Source organism: Schistocerca nitens, chromosome 11, assembly GCF_023898315.1.
Source record: "Schistocerca nitens isolate TAMUIC-IGC-003100 chromosome 11, iqSchNite1.1, whole genome shotgun sequence".
NCBI lineage: Eukaryota > Metazoa > Arthropoda > Insecta > Orthoptera > Acrididae > Schistocerca > Schistocerca nitens.
This window is the reverse complement of record NC_064624.1, coordinates 195,739,815-195,761,055: the sequence shown is the minus strand read 5'-3', so window position 1 is coordinate 195,761,055 and position 21,241 is coordinate 195,739,815. Positions and strand designations below refer to the sequence as shown.

Genomic DNA, 21,241 nt, shown 5'->3' with positions numbered 1-21,241 from the left:
CTGTTGAAATGCACACACAGCCTTTTGGTGCTCGATGCCCAATCAAGGAGGGCAGAAAAAGATCATGGCAAACATTTCTAGACTCTCTTAACTGCTCTACTTGTTTCATGTAAGTATGGGAATTCATTAGGAGGATTTCTGGTAAATGCTGTTGGTTACCTGTGTAGAAGCAGTGCTGAAATGGGTGTCTCCAAACAACAACGGGAGACGTCACCCAGACAGTGGCAGAGCGTTTTGTGATGACTACTTCCACTGCCAGCCAGGATCCAGCATTCCATCATTATTGTGCCACCATGGAAAGATGAGGTCCAACAGTTCTCAGTCCTAAAACTACCCATTTTCCAGGTGGGAGCTGAATTTGGCACTGTGTGAGGCTCTTGATACTGCACCTGGTCATGATCAAATCCAGTACGGCATGTTTTGGAAGTATAAAATGGCCTAAATGAAATCCTCTTACGTTTCAATCTGGTATGGCAGACAGGCCAATTTCCCAAATTTTGGAGGGAGGCAACTTTGGAGTTGTAGTTGTTGGTAGTGTTGTTCTGGTTTTCAGTTCAAAGACAGGTTTGATGCACCTCTCCATGCTGCTATATCATGTGCAGTCCTCTTCATCTCCAAATAACTACTAAAACCTACATCTTTTTGAATCTACTGACTGTATTCATTTCTTGATCTCCCTCTGCTTTTCCAGCTGCGGTGGTCTCGCGGTTCTAGGCGCGCAGTCCGGAACCGTGCGGCTGCTACGGTCGCAGGTTCGAATCCTGCCTCGGGCATGGATGTGTGTGCTGTCCTTAGGTTAGTTAGGTTTAAGTAGTTCTAAGTTCTAGGGGACTGATGACCACAGCAGTTGAGTCCCATAGGGCTCAGAGCCATTTGAACCATTTCTCCCTCTGCTATTTTCAACCCCCTCTCCCCCCATTTCTCCAGTACTAAGGTGGTGATCCCTTTGTGTATCAGAATGTGCCCTATCAGCTAATCCCGTCCTTTAGTCCACTCATGCCACAAATATCTTTCTTCCGTAAATCTGTTCAGCACTATCTTGTTAGTTACATGATCCAACCCATCTAATCTTCAACATTCTTCTGTAGCACAACATATCAAAATCTTCTATTCTCTTCCTGTATGAACTGTTTATCACCTGCATTTCATTCCATGCAAGGTTACACTCCAGACAAATACCTTCAGAAAACACTTTCTAAGACTTAGATCTATATTCAGTATTAAATGCTTTTCTTAGCATTGCCAGGCTGCATTTTTTGTCCTCTTTATTTCACCTATCATCAGTTAGTTTACTGCCCAGATAACAAAACTAATCTACTACTATTATTGTTTCATTTCCTGATACCTCTCCTCAAATCAGGAAAAGTCTGAATGTGTCCTAGTCATCATCAGAGTGTCACCTTAACAAGTTGTGAAGTAAAGGTCCTGGAGCAAATGGTCAGCTGCCATCTGGTCTGGATGTTACAGACAAGGCAGCTCCTTAGCCACTCTCAGTTTGGATTCAGGAGATGCTGATCCACTGTTGACAACCTGGCCTTGCTGCAGATGGCTCTCCAGCTGGGTTTCCTATGGAAACACCATTATCCAGTTATATTCTTTGACATTAGTAAGGTGTACAACACTACTTGGAGACATAGTATTCTGGGCAGCACCACCAGTGGGTCTTTCATGCCCACCTACCATCTTCATTCAGTCCTCCTTACATAATAGCATTTTTGGTAGCAAGTTGGTGATGTGCTTTCAAGTATTTTTGAGCAGCAGAATGGTGTTCCAGGGGAAGTGTTTTAAGTGTTACCCTCTTTGCTTTAACCATAAACAGCATAATGTCTTATGATAAGGAGTCCTGCACAAAGTTTATTGTCTGTGTACGATTTTACACTTCTATTCCTCCTCCAGCATGGCAACAGCAATTTGCCAGTTGCAACTTACTGACAAAGAGGCTGGAGGAGTGGGCTGCAAGGATATGTCTTACATTTTCTCCAGATAAGTGTGTGTTTGTGTGTGTGTGTGTGTGTTTCATTTTAATCATTCTTGTATTTTTAATTTTCCTGATTTGCACGTGAAGGACACCACTGTATCTTTTAAAAACTGTAATGTATCTGGGCTTCATTTTGTGTATCAGACTGCCATGGTTACCACACCTAAATGACCTGAAGGCACTGAACATCTTAAAATACCTTAGACACAGGTTTTGGGAGCAGACAAGGTGCATCAACTCTAGTTTTATAGTGCTAAAGGTGCATGATATCAAATTAGCAAGGCCTTCTTACGTGAAGTTTAGTGACCCTATACATCATGATGGCCACAGGTGCTTACAGGACCAGCAGCATACCTTCTTTCGGTGATGAGGTGTGGGAACCGTCACTTGTCATCCAGTAGCAATTCCTAATGGTTTTTCAGGCATAGAAAATCTTTACTGCCCCAATTTCACCTGTGCACAATACAGTTGTTTGTCCACCTGTGGATAACAAGGCTGTTTGGGATCCATGTGAAGTGTAAGCTGTAGTCACTTCATCTGGGGCAAGTACAGACCCAAATTCAGTATTTTAACTGACTATCACCCTGGTTACTTGAGAGGCCCATAGTAATTTTTAGATTTATTGCAGTCAGGAGAGGTTGCACTCCTGCCTGCCTTTTTTTAATACAACATTTTCCAACATTGTATGTGAGCACCACAGCTATGTTACTGTATTCGTGGCTGAGTACAAGCAGAGGGATACCATAGGCTGCTCCGTTGTGTTCCTTCATCATGTCCTAAAGATTAAATTACCTCATGACTTCGCTGTTGTCAATGTTGAATTATACATTAGCTTGAAGGTTCTGGAGCAAATGAAACGTGCCATGCCTTGCTAAATTTATTGTCTTTTCCAACTCCTTGAGTGCCGTTCACTCTGTACAACATTTTTACCAGATGTTAAATCAGTCGAAGATATCCAGGACAGCCTTCTCCAATTACAACGGCTAGAGGAGGTGGTCTCTTGCTGCTGGGTGCTAGGGCACATGGCAGATGTGACAGCCAAGGGGGCTGGACTATGAAGGGGGCTGGACTATGAGCTTAGTTCATTCAGTGTGGCATGCTATAACCTCATTGGTGAGGTACATAGTCATGCATTGATGGGAAGAAGAGTGACTGGAAGTGGCAGACAATAATCTGTGTCTGGTAAAGTCCACAACTCTATGATGTTCCTCCTTCCAGCCACACAGATGGAATGATATCCTTCTCACTTATCTTAACATAGGACACTGCTCTCTTGATGAATGGCTCCTTGCTCTGGCGAGAGGACTCTCCAGTGTCTGGTAGTTGTGGTGTACAGATCACATTTTAGTAGATTGTATGTTTTTATTCAGACAAGATTATTTTAACTGACCATGACATGAATGTGATATGTAGTTTAAGGGTTTGTGAAATGTTTGGTTTATTCAGAAAAATTTTAGGGTGTAATTTTTAATGTGCTATCAGCATCTCTGGGTAATCCATACTTTTTTGTAAGTGATTAGGCAGCCACGTATTCTTGAGAATCTATTTTAGTTTTTCCTTCATACTGTGTTTTAAATGACTGCATTAGAACATATGACTGTATTAAGCTATCGTCCAGAATGTGACGGAAATGTGATTGTTTTGGGTGATTATGGGTCAGACTGGAACAGAGTGAATGTCATCTTATCTCAGATTGCTTCTTAGATCTTCTATCATATTTTCTATTCCTAACCACATTCGTTTTGGTTAATTTTCATACTGGCACTGATAACCTTGTTGTTCATGTCCAGTACCCCTAACATGCACCCCCCCCCCCCACCACACACACACACACACACACACACACACACACACACACACACACACACACACACACACACACACAACTGAAGGTATTTTTTTCTATTTAATTTTCATATTCTCGTAAGATTCTGTAATTAAAAACAAAATCTTATTTTCATTAAAAATTATAATTGAATATTTTAAATTAATATTTCTATTTAGAAATAATTATAAAATTAATAAAGGTAAAAAATGCTGCAAGCAAGAATCAAACCAGTAGCCTTACAGGTGAACACTATGCATTCAGCATGTAGCAATTCTTTTAAGATACTGCAAATGTTTTGTACTTAATAGAGCTCGGAAATCCTCTAATTTTCAAGGGTGGCATGTAAATAGTTTTTTGGTGCAGAACTGCATTGTACTGCCTTGGAAACTGATGTCCAGGGTTAGCTCTTCAAATTCTGTAAGTATGAAGAAAATGGGAAGAGTTTGGTCTATAAGGTTCCCTTGTTAATCACAATTATTCCTTCATCAAATGAAACTTCATTTGTGTTATAGGACCAGCTGGAAATGCCATCTGCAGATAATGACAAAATAATGATGGTGATGAATTGAGTACGGGTCCTCGGAGTACTAAAAGCATCATGCTTTCTAATGAAAGCCACAATTTGTGGTCGAATGCAGACTTTTTTCCCTGTAAGTTTCACAAATTCTGAATCTCAAATTGCAGAAAGTTTGGGTGTGCAGGACCTTGCAGGTGGAGTTATATTCCTATGCACTTACTCTGAGGGCTAGCCATAAAGTTTTAACTATCATCTGCAACTTTCAAATGCCATCAAAATGTATCTACTGCACAGTTTTCCACAGCCAGACATAGTATTGGCAACAAAATTTTTTTGTCTGTTGTCAGAATTCTGTGAACACTTTACTGGATGCCATATTGGAAGCGGAGAGAGAGTGCTGCCCACCACCTCTGCTGGTGCCCAAGGCAGAGCTGGTGAGTGAACTAGTGATCCAGTTTCCCTATGGACTTTAAATGTTTGTTCTTTGTGCTCAAGAGGTCAGTGCCCTTGAACACTTGTTGCACTTACTTTCTTCTAAACTAATTGGCATTTCCATATTATTAATAAGTTGAAGCTTGTAAGGAGATACAGTTTACCTCATTTCATTGTTATGACTAAAATATTGATCCTGGAGGATGCTTGTAGGACTTTACCAACGATTCCTATTTGGATTATCTAGTCACTGATCATCATTTGTTGCCATAATGGCAACTGCTGAGCTGTGCAACACTTGCAGTAGCCAACTTACTGGTGGTGGAGTGAAATTCCTGTGCACTTAGTCAGAAGACGAGCCATAAAGTTTAAACTGTCATCTGAAAACGTCCAGTTATGGTGGTGGTGGTTAGTGTTTAACGTCCCGTCGACAACAAGGTCATTAGAGACGGAGCGCAAGCTCGGGTTAGGGAAGGATTGGGAAGGAAATCGGCCGTGCCCTTTCAAAGGAACCATCCCGACATGTGCCTGAAACGATTTAGGGAAATCACGGAAAACCTAAATCAGGATGGCTGGAGACAGGATTGAACCGTCGTCCTCCCGAATGCGAGTCCAGTGTGCTAACCACTGCACTACCTCGCTCGGTCCCAGTTATGTGTTTCTCAGCAAAGCAAACCATGTTTCTGGCAGTAGCCACACTCCACTTGAATTAGTGCACATTGACGTGAGACTGGAAAATTGCTGTTAATAAAGTTAAAATTATTTTCAATGAAAAGGAGATTTATAGCAGGACAGATGTGATACTGTGATGAGTGGAACTGAAGTGCCTATGCAAAAATCAGTGTGTGCAGAGTGTATAGTCCTCGACAGTGTGGATGTGTGTGTTACTTGGCTCAAGACTTAAGACATTATGAATGACACATTCACACTTTACTTCATACAGAACACGACATTAAATGTACCAACTCTGACACAGGTAGAAGGAGAATGGACTGAATGTTGATGTTATTTTTATTCTGGTGGCTTTTGTTCAAGACATGTCAACAGCATAAAATTTAAAATGATCATAGCTTGTGAAATAGTGCAACAGGGTGGTCTGTAAGGTCACATGCTATTTGTCTTCTTTATTTCTTTTCACTTTTGATGATAGTTGGTAACTGCCCAAGTGCACTGGTTACACAATAGATGACAAAGAGGAAAAATACAATTGAGTTCATATTAAATACATGGAAGTTATATAAATATTTATTAAGCTATGATTTATAATGTTTAGATTAATTATCATCATAGAAACATCAGTAAGGTAAATTGATTTTGCACACGATCATTGTATGAAGAATAACTTGCCACGGAGGCATTTAATTCCCTATAAATGTAAAAGTGAAACTTTGTCATGAACACACTGCATCATTGGTTTCTCATGTAGTAATTCCACTGCCCATAAACAAGAATCTAATTTAAATTCACCAGCCTTCATTTTACTGTTTGATCATACATAACACACACTTCATTGCCATAATAATAATAATAATAATAATAATAACAATAATTATTATTATTATTATTATCCTGTGTGAGTAGTGTCAAACTCCAGTCTGACATCATACAAACTTGAGTGTCTGACCATTGTTCATATGATTATGTTGTAATTGATAGTCGGTAAATTGATTCATCCAGTTACCAAAGATGAAGCTCCTGCAGTCCTGCAGGAAGCCCCACCAGTGTGAACAACTTTGCTATTGTGATAGCTAGCAACTTAAGACATACTACCTTTGTCTTCTCTGACCCCATGTCCACCACATGTGAAAAAATTGTTCTCAATATAAAATCTGTGTTCAAACTGTGCCCCAGTGAACAAGTTATCATTTACAAATGAGACATAGTTTCAAAAAGAGGCAAACTAGATTAGATTTTTATCAGAGTGTGAGGCATAAGAACTAATATGGCAGATGACTTATTCAGACAAAACCTGGAATAATACATATTATTCTGTGAATAAATACTGGAAAAGTGATATCATCCAAAGAATATTGTGAGAACATGTGCCTCTCTACATTTATTGGTTTTGCTATGATAGGTATTGACAAACAGGCTGTTGTTGTGGCACATTCCACTTCTAGTGATACCAGAGTGCACAGTTACTGCCTCACCTCTCCACAGCCCCCTCCAGTTCCTCAAGCATAAAAACAGGGTAGCTACTACCCTGAAAAGGTAATGAATTCACTTATCTGAATAACAGAAAGTCAGCACAAGCTGGGCACTTCCACTTTTTCATCTACAGTCAATCAAAATTTCATTTGCAGAGTTCAGTATTGTGGAGTAAGCTGTCACAGAAAAATAAGGTGATGTAAGGTGTCTGTAGATGCGATACCTAGCAGTGTGTTAGAGACAAGTGAATACTAAATATGGCAGCATGTTGCCAGTTGAATGACTTGGAACATAGGGTGACAATTGTTGCAAGAGGTCCAAGATTACACAAGAATTCAGGTTTCTGAGATCATCAGCATTTAGGATGGATACTTAATGTCACAAAGCCCATTTTTCCACAGGCATAAACTGCCATACAATATGACCACAAGAGTCTATTAAATGGATGTCACATTGCCTCTGTAGGGCCATATGTGGTTATAGTCAACTGTGGATCACATGGCTGCCGATGTGGATGTGGTGTGTTTGGGGTCCATTGCTATCAGGACTGTTTGAGACAGGCATTTCATTAGATTGAGACCCCAGTGATTGACAGTACATACAGTGCCTAACTGTGACTTTAGGACCTCTCATTGTTAATAAGATAATTATTTTGAAGAATTTTTTACTAAGAAGTTATTATCTTTTGAAACTATTGCAACCTGATAACTGTTACTAGTTCGCACTTCTTTTTTAAGTATGCAGTGCAAAATAATTGTCTTTCCATTTTGTTGTGTTATGGCCAGCCAGTGCATGTACGCATCCATGATTAACCTTCATTCAGCCTTAGTGTCTATACTCCGTGATATCTTTGAGGGGGAATTGTAAGTTTTCATTATCACCTTAAAATGAAATTGTGTAATTAAGTGTGGTTTGTCTGCAGATACGTGTATGGTGTCTTGGTACACACTGAAATCCTTACAACCCCCTGCGGGTCTGGGGGTTAGAATAGGCCTGAGGTATACCTGCCTGTCGTATGAGGCGACTAAAAGAAGTTTCACACATTTCAGCCTTTATGTCATGGTCCCCTGTAGGGTTTGACCTCCATTCTTCAAAATTTTTCTGAAGAGCGAGCCAGTTGGAGAAAGGGCACCTTACAAGGTGCATTGTGTCCATTGTGCATTGAGATCTTTAGCCCACTTTCTCATTGTCACGTTGCAGTCTTGCCCATTCTCCATCTCTTGGGCGAAGACGCCATGCACTATGCTGTGTCAATTTCTGCATCGACAATGGCCATGGACTTCTTAGCACCTGATATCCAGCACGGTAGCCAGTCCATTGGGGTGGGGCTGCCATGTACCCTGTTGGTTGTAGCCCCCTGACCACACAGGGATCGCTCTGCTGATGCGTGCGCCGGTAACTCCCCATGTATGCCAAGGGGTAGATGCCCATCCCCCTGGGGCATCAGAACTCCTGGCAATGGCCATCCTGCCAGATGGCCTTTGCTGCGGTTAGGTGGCGCCCGTTAGGAGGGCCCCTGGTTGGAGTGGGTGGCATCAGGCTGGATGGCGTGATGAAGCGTAGTCCATCATCTATTGCTGTTGGTGAAACACTAACAGTCTCTAAGCGATGACGAGCTCAAAACACGCACAGAAGGACGACCCCAAATCATTCCCCCCCTGGGCACACCATGGGAGGAACACATTAGGCTAAGGGTGTTAGCGGATATTATTCGCCCCAGTTCCTTGTATGTTCGAGAGCTGATGGGGAATCTTTCTTGATGGTGAAGCCTCAGTTTTTTGTTGAGCATTTAGAGGACAAGTCCGGGGAGGTGGAGGGCTTGTCTAAAATGAGATGTGGGTCAGTCTTGATCAAAACAGCATCCTTTGCTCAGTCACGGGAGTTACTCGCTTGCAACAAGCTGGGGATATTTCTGTAACTATCATACCCCATAAGAGCTTAAATATGGTCCAGGGTTTCATATTTCACAAAGACCTTCTTTTGCAGTCTGACGATGAGTTGCGCACCAATTTGGAGCGGCGAGGTGCACTATTTGTCCGGCATGCCCACCGGGGTCTGAAGGATAATCAGGTTGCCTCCGGTGCCTTCATCTTGGCCTTTGAGGGTGATAACATTGCCCGAGAAGGTCAAGGTGATGGTCTGCCAGTGTGATGTAAAGCCCTATATCCCTCCCCTGATGTGGTGCTTTAAGTGCTGAAAGTTTGGCCTTATGTCTTCCCGCTGTACTTCCAGCGTCATGTGCTGAGATGCGGACGCCCATGACATCCCAATATTCCATATGCCCTGCCTCCCATCTGTGTCAACTGTGGAGAGCACCATTCGCCTTGCTTTCTTGACTGCAGGATTCTCCAGAAAGAAATGAAAATCATGGAGTACAAGACCCTGGACACGCTGACCTACACTGAGGCTAAGAGAAAATCTGAACATCTGCGTGCTATGCATATGACATCATCTTATGCCGCCGCTACAACAGTTCTGGCACTATCAGCTCTGCCAACCCAGGTCACCTCTCAGAGCTGGAAGACTACACCTGCCCCCTTAATGGTGGAGGGCATTTCCCTCCCTGTTGCTCCTGCACCACCTACTTCGGGAGAAACAGCCCCCCAACCGTCAGGGACGTCTGTCCCCACTTCTAAGCCGGAGAAGCGTAAGTCTTCTTTGGCTTCTCTCACTAGGAAGGATCACTCCCTTCCCAGGTTTCTTCTGGTGGGAAAGATGACACCCCCCAGTGGCTGAATAGCCCAGAAGCAGCTGGTGGTAGGGATTCACGCTCATCCTCAGTCCCAGGGACTGAACCAGTGAAGTCCTCCCAGCCAGGGAAACCCAAGGAGCAGTGAGAGAAATCCAAAAAGAAAACCCCTAAGACCAAGGAAATTGCGGTGGCACCCACACCACCGCTACCTACAAGCTCTGTGGCTGAGGATAGGGTGGAGATTTTGGTGTCCGCTGAGGACCTAGATCTCTCCAGACCCTCAGACACAATCGATATAGACTGCTCAGGCAGTAAATTGTGGCAGCAGGTAACCCTGAGGTGTAAACTGCCTCATTGAATGTTTCATGCCTTCCCAGTCTCACAGTGTCATCCTCCAGTGGAATTGCAGCAGTTTTTTCCACCGCCTGGCTGAGCTATGGCAACTGTTAAGCTTTACACCTGCTATCTGTATTGCCCTCCAGGAAACCTGGTTCCCAGCAATGTGGACCCCTGCCCTTCATGGCTATAAGGGATATTACAGGAACCATAGAGACTATAATAGAGTGTCAGGTGGAGTTTGCGTTTATGTCCTAAACTCAGTCTGTAGTGGACATGTACCCCTTGAAACCCCTCTTGCAGCTGTGGCTGTCAGAATAAGGACAGCGCAGGAAATAACTGTCTGCAATGTATATCTTCCTCCAGATGGGGCAGTACCCCTGAATGTATTAGCTGCACTGATTTATCAACTCCCTAATTCTTTCCTACTTCTGGGAGATTTTAATGCCCATAACCCCTTGTGGGGTAGTACCATGATTACTAGCCGAGGCAGAGATGTTGAAACTTTTCTGTCACAATTCGACCTCTGCCTCTTAAATGCTGCAGCCGCCACACATTTCAGTGTGGCTTACAGTAGTTACTCGGCCATTGATTTATCAATTTGCAGCCCAGGACTTCTCCCATCTATCCACTGGAGAGCACATGACAACCTGTGTGGTAGTGACCACTTCCCCATCTTCCTGTCACTGCCCCAGCATCAGGGACACGGACGCCTGCCCAGGTGGGCTTTGAACAAGGCAGACTGGGGAACTTTCACGTCTACTGTCACCGGTGACTCTGCCCCACATGGTAACATCGATGTGATGGTTGAGCAGGTGACTAGCACAATTGTTTCTGCAGCAGGAAACATGATCCCTCGCTCTTTAGGGTGCCTGAGGCATAAGGCAATCCCTTGATGGTCACCAGAAGTCGCTGAAGCAATTAAGGAGCGTCGGCGAGCTCTACAGCTGCATAAGCGGCACCCTTTTTGTGGAGCACCTCAAAGCATTTAAATGGCTATGTGCCTGTGTTCACTATCTTATCAAACAACAGATGGAGTGTTGGGAGTGATACGTCTCCATCATTGGGTGCCATGCGTCACCTTCTCAAGGCTGGGCAAAGATCAAACGTCGTTTTGAGTACCAAGCCTCAACAGCTGTCCCCGGTGTTACCATAAATGGCGGATTATATACCGACGCAAACGCAATTGCCGAGCAATTTGCTGAGCACTTTGCTCGAGCCTCTGCATCAGAGAATTACCCCCCACCCTTTCACACATTGTTGGAAGGGAATGTCCTCTCATTCACTGCATGCTGCAGTGAATCGTATAACGTCCCATTTACAGAGTGGGAGCTCCTCAGTGCCCTTGCACATTGCCCCGACACAGCTCCTGGGCCTTATTGCTTCCACAGCCAGATGATTAAGCATCTCTCATCTGACTACAAACGACATCTTCTCGTCATCTTCAACCAGATCTGGTGCGATGGTGTCTCTCCATCATAAAGTGGAGAGAGCACCATCATTCCGGTGCCCAAACCCCGTAAAAACCCGCTTGATGTGGATAGCTATCAGCCCGTCAGCCTCACCAACATTCTTTGTAAGCTGCTGGAACCTATGGTATGTCGGTGGTTGGGTTGGGTCCTGGAGTCACATGGCTTGCTGGCTCCATGTCAGGTTGGCTTCCGCCAGGGTCACTCTACCACTGATAATCTCGTGTCCATTGAGTCTTCCATCCGAACAGCCTTTTCCAGATGCCAACACCTGATTGCAGTCTTTTTTGACTTCCGTGAAGCATACGTCATGACTTGGCGACATCATATCCTTGCCATAGTGTATGAGTGGTGTCTCCGGGCACCACTCCAGATTTTTATCCAAAACTTCCTGTCGCTTCGTACTTTCCGTGTTCAAGTTGGTGACTCCCATAGTTCCATACATATCCAGGAGAATGGAGTCCCGCAGGGCTCTGTATTGAGTTTCTCTCTATTTTTAGTGGCCATTAACGGTCTAGCAGCAGCTGTTGGGCCCTCTGTCTCACCTTCTCTGTATGCAGATGACATCTGCATTTCGTACTGCTGCTCCAGTACTGTTGTTGCTGAGCGGTGCCTGCCCAAATTGACTATTGGAGTGTGGTTTATGGTTCGGCAGCACCTTCAGCATTTCATTTACTCAACCCTGTACACCACTGTGGGCTTTGATTAGTGACAGGAGCTTTCAGGATGAGTCTGGTGACCAGCGTTCTGGTGGAAGCTGGTGTCCCTCCACTGCAGATCAGATGTGTGCAACTGCTCGCCAGTTATGCAGCATACATTCATAGTTCCCCTGAGCATCCGAATTACCACTTCCTTTTCCCGCATGCAGCAGTCCATCTCCCGCATTGACGGCCCAGTTTGGGGCTAGCGATGGCAATTCGCGTGCGGTTCCTTCTCTCCGCACTGGAGTCCTTTCCTTCACCACCTGTACTTGCAGTCCATTCACATACCATGGTGTATGCCTCGGCCGCAACTTCGTCTGGACCTTTTGCATGGCCCTAATGACACTGTTAACCCTGCCGCTCTCCGCTGTCACTTCCTCTTGATGCTTGACGTGCTCCGGGGCTCTGAAGTGGTTTACACCAACAGCTCAATGGCTGATGGTCATGTAGGCTTCACATATGTTCGTGGAGGACATATTGAACAGCACTCCTTGCCAGTTGGCTGCAATGTTTTCATTGCAGAGCTGGCGGCCACATCTTGTGCTCTTGAGTACATTCGAACATGCCCTGGTGAGTCATTTCTCCTGTTTACTGACTCATTGAGCAGCCTAAGAGCTATCGACCAGTGCTACCCTTGCCACTCTCTAGTAGCATCCATTCAGGAGTCTATCTATGCCCTGGAACAGTCCCGCTATTCTGTAGTGTTTGTGTGGACCCCAGGATATGTTGGAATCCCCGGCAATGAACTTGCCGACAGGCTGGCCAAACAGGTGACGTGAAAACCGCTTCTGGAGATAGGCATCTCTGAAGCTGACCTGCATTCTGTCTTACACCGCAGGGTTTTCCGGCTTTGGGAGATGGAATGGTATAACAGCATGCACAACAATCTACGTGTCATTAAGGAGACTATGAATATGTGGAAGTCTTCCATGCAGGCCTCTCGCAGGGAATCAGTTGTCTTCTGCCTGCTTCGCATTGGCCGTATGTGCCTAACGCCTGGATACCTACTCTGTCGCAAGGACCCACCATAGTGTCGCTGTGGCTCCCAAATGACAGTCGTCCACCTCTTGCTGGGCTGTCCACTTTTAGCCGTTGTATGGCAGACTTTTAACTTCTAGCCGCGAGAGTGGGTTTTATACTTCTATGTAGGTTTTAGCGCATGTCCTTTGTCATCTGTGTCCTCCAACCTAGTGCTTTTAGGGTAGAGATTTTAATGTGTTGCAGAATGGCTGGCTGTCCCTTTTTATTCTCTTGGTTGTCCAGCCACTGTAATCTGCTTTCATGCTTTACTCTCTTCTGTTTCTAGCATCTCTCTCGTTTTTGTGTCCTCTTTTGTTCTGTTTACTGTTCATTGCCTTCCCTTCGTTCTTGTGGCTTTTCCTTTATTATCGTTTTGTGTTATATGTTTCGTCTGTTTTATTCTCACACTTGTGGCAATGTTTTATTAGAAACAAGGGACCGATGACCTCATAGTTTGGTTCCTTCTCCCACCTTTAAACAAACCAACCAACCAACCACCCAACCAAATCCTGGCACCACACGAAGCTACTGGAAGAGCCAAATGTGTAGCAGTGATGTATCATGCAGTAATTCATTTTCTTCAATAGTAAAAATGTCAGACCTGTGTCAGGCTGAGTCGGATGACTTGCTTAGCTCTCTGGATTGGGTCCCCTAGTCGTGTGGTATGGTACTGTGGCATGGGGATTCCAGGGTCTACCAAAACCGCAGATATGTACTGCAGACAACCGGAAAATTACTGCAGACAACCGGAAAATTACTGCGGACAACCGGAAAATTACTTACACAACCTCTTGAAGTGCTGATTAAATGTTTATGACTGCTCTTCATATATCTCTACTTTTGTTTCTGTGATTGTGGAGTTGGAGTCACCTTGTAAAAGCCCTCTTCACCCTTTGGGTAGTTCCACACAACCATGAAATCACGTATGTGTAGCAGCCACCACACATTCACTAGATACAAAATGTGTGATCTAGTTATTGGATATGCACTGTGTTCCAGCATTATGAAACACCTCACAGAAAACAAACTATTGACACATGGCACAGATTCAGGAAATATCATTCTTGCAAAACACAACCAGCTCAGTATTTGCACAAAATAATGAGTGCTATTAACAGTGAATCTCAGATTTGTTCCAGGTTTCTAGACTTTCAGAATGCTTTTGACGGTGTCCTATGCAAGCAGTTTTAAACAAATTGTGTGCATATGGAGTATCTTCAGCGTTGTGTGACTGAATTTGTGATTTCCTGTTGGAAACATCACAGATTGTGGTAACTGACAGGAAGTAATCAAGTGAGCCGTTTAGTGATATCTTGAGTTCCCCAGGGAACTGTTATATTTTTTTTTTATTATTTATTGATTTATTTAACCTGTGTTGTTCACAATTTAGGAGGGAATCTGAGCAGCCTTAGATTGTTTGCAGATGGTGGAGGTAGTGGTGGTGATTACCATTTAGACAAGATACCAGCAGAAAGAGATTTTCACTCTGCAGCAGAGTGTGCACTGATACGACCTGGCAGATTAAAACTGTGTGCCAGACTGAGACTCGAACTCGAGACCTTTGCCTTTTGCGGGCAAGTGCTCTACCATCTGAGCTGCCCAAGCATGACTCACACCCCATCCTCACAGCTTTACTTCTGCCAGTACCTCGTCGCCTGCCTTCCAAACTTTACAGAAGCTCTCCTGTGAACCACACAGAGCTATCACTCCTAAAAGAAAGGATATAGTGGAGACATGGCTTAGCCACAGCCTGGGGGAGGTTTCCAGAATGAGATTTTCACTCTGCAGTGGAGTGCCCACTGAAATGAAACTTCCTGGCAGATTAAAACTGTGCCAGACCGAGACTTGAACTTGGGACCTTTGCCTTTCTTTCAGGAGTGCTAGTTCTGCATGGGTCGCAGGAGAGCGTCTGTGAAGTTTGTAAGGTAGGAGACGAGGTACTGGCAGAGGTAAAGCTGTGAGGACGGGGTGTGAGTTGTGCTTGGGCAGCTCAGATGGTAGAGCACTTGCCCACAAAAGCAAAGGTTCCGAGTTCGAGTCTGGGTCCGGCACACTGATTTAATCTGCCAGGAAGTCTTAAGATACCAGCATGCTGCAGGAAGTGGCAAGTAATCTTAAACAATAAAAAAGAGTGGTGCTCCACATGATTACCAAAAAAAAAAAAAATCAGTTAAATCTTGGTTACACTATTAACAAAACAAATTTGTATGCTGTAGATTCAACAGAATATCCCAGGATAACAATTACAAAAAGCTTAAATTCAAACCATTACATAGAAAATGTTGCAGGGAATACAAACCAAAGACTGTTTTGCTGGAAAAGCGCTTAGAAGGTGCAACAAATCTTCTACAAAGATTGCCTATACTAAAATTTTCTGCCCTCTTCTAGAGTACTGTGATGTGATATGGGATTCTTGCCAGATTGGATTGACATAGGAGATCGAAAAGTTCATAGAAGGCAGCTTGTTTTGTTTATTGTGAAAAGGGAGAAAGTGTCAAGGATGTGAGAAGGAAGTTAAGGTGAATGTAATTAACATAAAGGTGTTTGTCATTGCAGAGAGGTCTTTTATCAAAATTTCAGTTACTAACTTTTCTCCAGTGACAGCTAAAATATTTTGTTGACATACACACACTGCAAACCTCTGTGAGGTATGTGGCAGAGAATACTTGCCATTGTACCAGTTGGTAGTCCTTTCAGTTCCATTCACTTTTGGACTGCAGCAAGAATGCTTAAATACCATTTGTGTGCTGCAGTTCATCTAGTCTTGTCTTCACAGTCCATACAGGAGTCATTCATAGCAGGGTGTAGTATATTTCTAGAAGTATCACTGGAAGCTTATTCTTTAAACTGTGTAAGTAGGCTCTCACAGGATAGTTTGCACCTACATTCAAGAGTCTCCTGTCCAGTCATGCTATCCCATCAGTCCACCAGAGTTGCGACCACTTATGCTGCTCTTCTTTGTGTACATTCAAAGTCCTCTCTTAGTCTTGTTTGGCATGGGTACCACACGCTTGAGCAATATTCTAGGATGGAATGCACAAATGTTTCATAAGAAATCTCCTGATTGCATTTTCCAAGTATTGTACGACTGAACGAAAGTCTGTCCAGTGACTGATCCTGTGTGATCCTTCCAATTCATATTCATACAAATTGTTACATCCAGATATTTGTATGAGTGTACTGATTCCAGCTGTAACTTTTTGATGTTGTAGTCATTAGCTACATCAGGTTGGTTCGTTTTAAACAGGGGTGAAGGGACCAAACTATGTCATCAGTCCCTTAGGTACATCATTTTGTGAAGTGCAAAATTTTACTTTCTTGAACATTTACTGCAGTTTGCCAATCTTTGTATCAGTTCAAAATCCTTTCATTATGTTACTGACTATCTGTGTAGCTCTTTGAGGTATAGGTTGACAAAATATAAATTGCAGTCTTTTATAGATTAATCTAGACTATGGCACAGTGATTTAGTACATGCAGATTTTTCTGCCTTAACACAATGCACACTATTTCAGCAAGACAACTGCTCGTAATCTTCAGGGGCTTACTGACATGTCACTGCAGTACCTCTGGTGGATCCACTAAAACTTATAGGAGTTAGGTTAGAGGAGGATATCACACATGTATTCAAACATTTGCTTGCCTGAGCTTACTTTTTATTTAATGATCAATACTTTGAGCAAACTGACTGTGTTGCTATGAGGAGCCCTTTGTTTCCTATAGTAGGTAACCCTTTTACGGAAGACTTTGAGGAAAAAGCACTTACGTCAGTTGTGTTGAAACCTAAATGTTTTTGGAGATATGTGGAAACACCTTCATAGTATGGTCAAATGGGGCAGCAATGCTTCCTGAATTTCTGGAACATCTTAACTTTATCCACCTGAGCATTTGCTTCACCATGGCAGTGGAGAAAAATGGAAACCTCCCATTCTTAATGTCTTGGTTGACAAAAGAATATGGTTCCTTTGGTCATAGTGTGTCACAGAAACCAACTTACCCTCATATATATCTATGAGCTACGAGCTGCTGTCACCCAACCCAATGCAGTTTTTTTTTTTTTTTTCCTTGGTATCTCGTTTTGGGGCTTACCTCTTGTGGGGAGCTTATCAGTAGAGCTTAGCCATTTTTGCTCTTTGTTAGTACAAAATGGGTACTCAGATGAACAGATTCATAATGTATTTCAACCTTCACACACTAAGTCTCAAGAACCATCAGAAGAAATATAGAACTCCAAGAGGATGGTTTTTCTGCTCTATGTTGGTGATGTTTCCTTTATGACCAGCAGGCTGTTCAAAAAATATCAAATAAAATCTATCTTCCACCTTCCAGCACAAGCACAAACAGTGCTAGGGTCTGTTAAAGACAACCTAGGGCTAAGGACACCATTGATATATAAAATCCCATGACAGTATAGGAAATCATACATTGGCTGGATGTGTCACTCTGTAAAGATAGATACACTGAACATAGACATCACACCATTTTGGGTCAGCCTGAAAAGCCTGCAGTTGCAGAACACTGTTTTGACATTGGACATAGCATGAACTACAGAGAGACAAAGATCTCCATCACTGAAGAAGCAATTGAAAATGTATAACTATGACCTGGTTAATAGAGACACAAGATTTCAACTCAGCAAAGCACGGGAACCAGCATTGGCAGAACTAAGGCATCTGGGCTGCAGACTAACAAATTCGAGTCAACACAGATGGGTAGTTGGGGTGGACACTCATCCTGTCTCTACATTGGGCCGCTATTTGCAGCTGCACTTTTCCCATGTTGTGCATGTGGCCTATGTGTCCAGCAAGGGGTTCGTGATGTCATTGTGCTCTGGCTTGCTGTGAAGACATTATGGCCCCCATCTCTTGGGGCCTGCACTTTTCTAATGAGTCAGCACTTATTTAGCAAACCACTGTAGCATCATGTCATTAAGCAGCTGAAATGATTAGCAGCTGTCTCATTGAAATATTGGCAGCTGTCAAAACATTTTATAATGTGATGCCCATAAACCAATGAGGCAGTTATCTCCATTATTATAAAGATTGTTCGGACTATCTGAATCACTTTAATAATGATCATTTCTGACCTGAATAGCAGACAATCTTCAGATATAAGTTGGGAAAAGGAAAAATGAATCTTGGAAAAACAAATATTACAAGAGAATAGCACTGTAAATAATACTGGTTGTGGTATCACAAATAACATGAAACTGTCATAAACTCGTACATACCCAGTGCTGTAAGGTGCAGTTTGTGAGTAGTGTTGAAAGTGTAACATGAAACTACACTACTGGCCATTAAAATTGCTACACCAAGAAGAAATGCAGATGATAAACGGGTATTCATTGGACAAATATATTATATTAGAACTGACATGTGATTACATTTTTACGCAATTTGGGTGCATAGATCCTGAGAAATCAGTATCCAGAACAACCACCTCTGGCCATAATAGTGGCCTTGATACACCTGGGCATTGAGTCAAACAGAGCTTGGATGGCATGTACAGGTACAGCTGCCCATGCAGCTTCAACACAATACCACAGTTCATCATGAGTAGTGACTGGTGTATTGTGATGAGCCAGTTGCTCGGCCACCTTTGACCAGATGTTTTCAATTGGTGAGAGATCTGGAGAATGTGCTGGCCAGGGCAGCAGTCGAACATTTTCTGTATCCAGAAAGGCCCGTACAGGAGTTGATCGTGCAGTTCAGTGACCAGCATTGGATGTGTCCTCTTTACAGACTTGGGATTTGACTTCTGCTCCGATTTCTCCTGCAGTTTCATTTGTTACATTTGGAAGAATTTGTGTCAGAAACACGCTTAACTCCATCAGCAGCTGATACACTGAGGAGAAAATAAATCAACTGAAAGAATTCAGTCCTAAAAAGAATGCACTTAATCACTATTTAATGAATTTGTTACAAGATGCAAACCACGACTTCACCAATTTTGTAAAGAAACTGTTATAGATCTCTCAAGGAAATTCTGCAGTTGAGAAACTTTGTTAACAAAAAAATTTTAGTTAGAAACATAGAAGATAGAATTTTTGCAGGAAGAAATATTTTAAAATGCAATGCCATAAAATTGTTAGGTGATTTGTTCAATAGTCAGAAACAAATGAATGTGGACATTACTAAATCAGTTATACTAGTTATGGAAAATGCTTCGTAAATAAAGAGTGCAAATCTTTAAAAAGAAATCTGATGAAGTGGCTGATCTTAAAAGGAGACAGTTCAAGAAATTAAACAACTGAAAGATAAAACAGAATGATTATGAAAGTTGCTGAAGTTTTTGATGTTGTAATGTTGCAATGAAGTTTTTAAGGGACTTAAAACTAAATGTTTTACTGTGAAATTTAAAACTTGACATAAATTTTGTACTTTCGTAACAGTTATCGTGCCTTAATGAAAATTGCAAGTTTTCATTACATTATTATATTAACACTATTGTAATGGTAAATATATCTGAAAGTAGCCATATTGTGACCTAGGTAAGAATTGAACATTTTTATAGCATTTGATTAATAGTATACTACAAGTCATATGTTATTCACGTTGATATACAGTTCAAGTGATGTAATAATTATTACTTCAGCTTTCATTTCAACTTGCTTCAAGGTTCATTAAAATTTTTTTTGTCATTATTTCATACACATATTTAGACTCATGAATTAAGCTAAACAGTTAGTTGAAAAGTCATCAGTTTGATCCTTTGAAAGTTGGTGGTCACCCAGTAAAGACATTTCATTCTCGGCACATGACAATCTACCATGGCCATGGCAAGTTCAAAAGGTGTGGTGATGGTACCAGTGGCGTTTGTAGCCTACAATACAAGAAAGGTAGCCTATAGAACAACACTGAGACAAAAGATTGGTAGTTCTTGAGGAGTGGTAAAGGAAGGAAGATCAGAATTTAATGTCCTGTCAACAGCAGTCATTAGAGATGGATGACAAGCTCAAAGTACAAAGTAGAAGGAAATCAGGCATGTACTTTTCAAAGGAATTTGCCTAGAGTGATTTATGGAAATAATGTAAAATTGAAGTATAGATGGTAGAAGGGGATTTCAGCCATCATTCTCCTGAAAGTGAGTCCATTTAGGAGTGGTGTAGAGTGCCCCACTGCATGCTGAGAATTTCAGATTTGAAACTTCCTGGCAGATTAAAACTGTGCGCTGGACTGAGACTCGAACTCAGGACCTTTGCCTTTCACTGGCAAGTGCTCTACCAACTAAGCTACACAAGCACGACTCACGCCCCGTCCTCACAGCCTTACTTCTGCCTGTACCTCATCTCCTACTTTCCGAACTTTACAGAAGCTCTCCTTTGAACCTTGCAAGACTAGCACTCCTGAAAGAAAGGATATTGCGGAGACATGGCTTAGCCATAGCCTAGGGGATGTTGCCAGCCTAGAGAAGTTTTGATATGTAAGCACAACAATTCAGAGATGGATATATTTGGTTCGTAGCATTTTTTCGTAAGGTTAATAAACTCATGAGATCCAAATAACAGACTTAAGTCATAAGTAACACATTCTCCTGTACTATTTGCAATAGTCTGCCAATGCTGGGGTAACTTTTCGATTCTGCTTATGTATAAATTATGTGGTTTTGAGGCGAAAAACTCTTCGAGCCATGTATGAAGCACTGTTTCATCTGGAAAGGAAGTTCCTTGAGGGCTATTTCATAGAAAGTAGAAAAGGCAAGAATCTGAGGTCGCATGATCAGGTAAATAAGGTGTATGTAGAATGACTTCCCAGCTCAACTTTTGTATAGTGCTATTTGTCAGTCTAGAGGAATGCCATTGGGCATTACTTCACTCTGTCTTCCTGGTCATTGTTCTTGGATTGTGTGTGCGAGACATCTCAGATGCTGACAATAAATGTTAGCAGCTATGATTACACTTCAGGTTAACATTTATAGTACACCACACCATTGTTGTTCCATAAGATGGATAACATTATCTTCTGTGGATGTGCTCAGCTCTCTGTATTGGAAATTGCTGCTTTTTTTGGTCTTAACCATTCCTTTTTTTCCTTATGTTAGCATAAAGAAACCATTTCTCATCACCAGTAATGATACAGGAATAGGAATGCTCAGTGTTGTTTATGAGGCAATTGATGTTG

General features: G+C 42.5%; 1 protein-coding gene across 1 annotated transcript in view; it reads left to right on the top strand.

The window, feature by feature from the left end:
* The window catches only part of LOC126213446 (uncharacterized), a 168,638-nt gene that overhangs the window by 56,834 nt on the left and 90,563 nt on the right, over positions 1 to 21,241 (top strand). Inside the window, exon 4 of the mRNA XM_049941191.1 lies at positions 4,671 to 4,757. Within this exon, the coding sequence (XP_049797148.1) occupies positions 4,671 to 4,757 (87 nt within the window). The remainder of the gene's footprint in view (positions 1 to 4,670; positions 4,758 to 21,241) is intronic.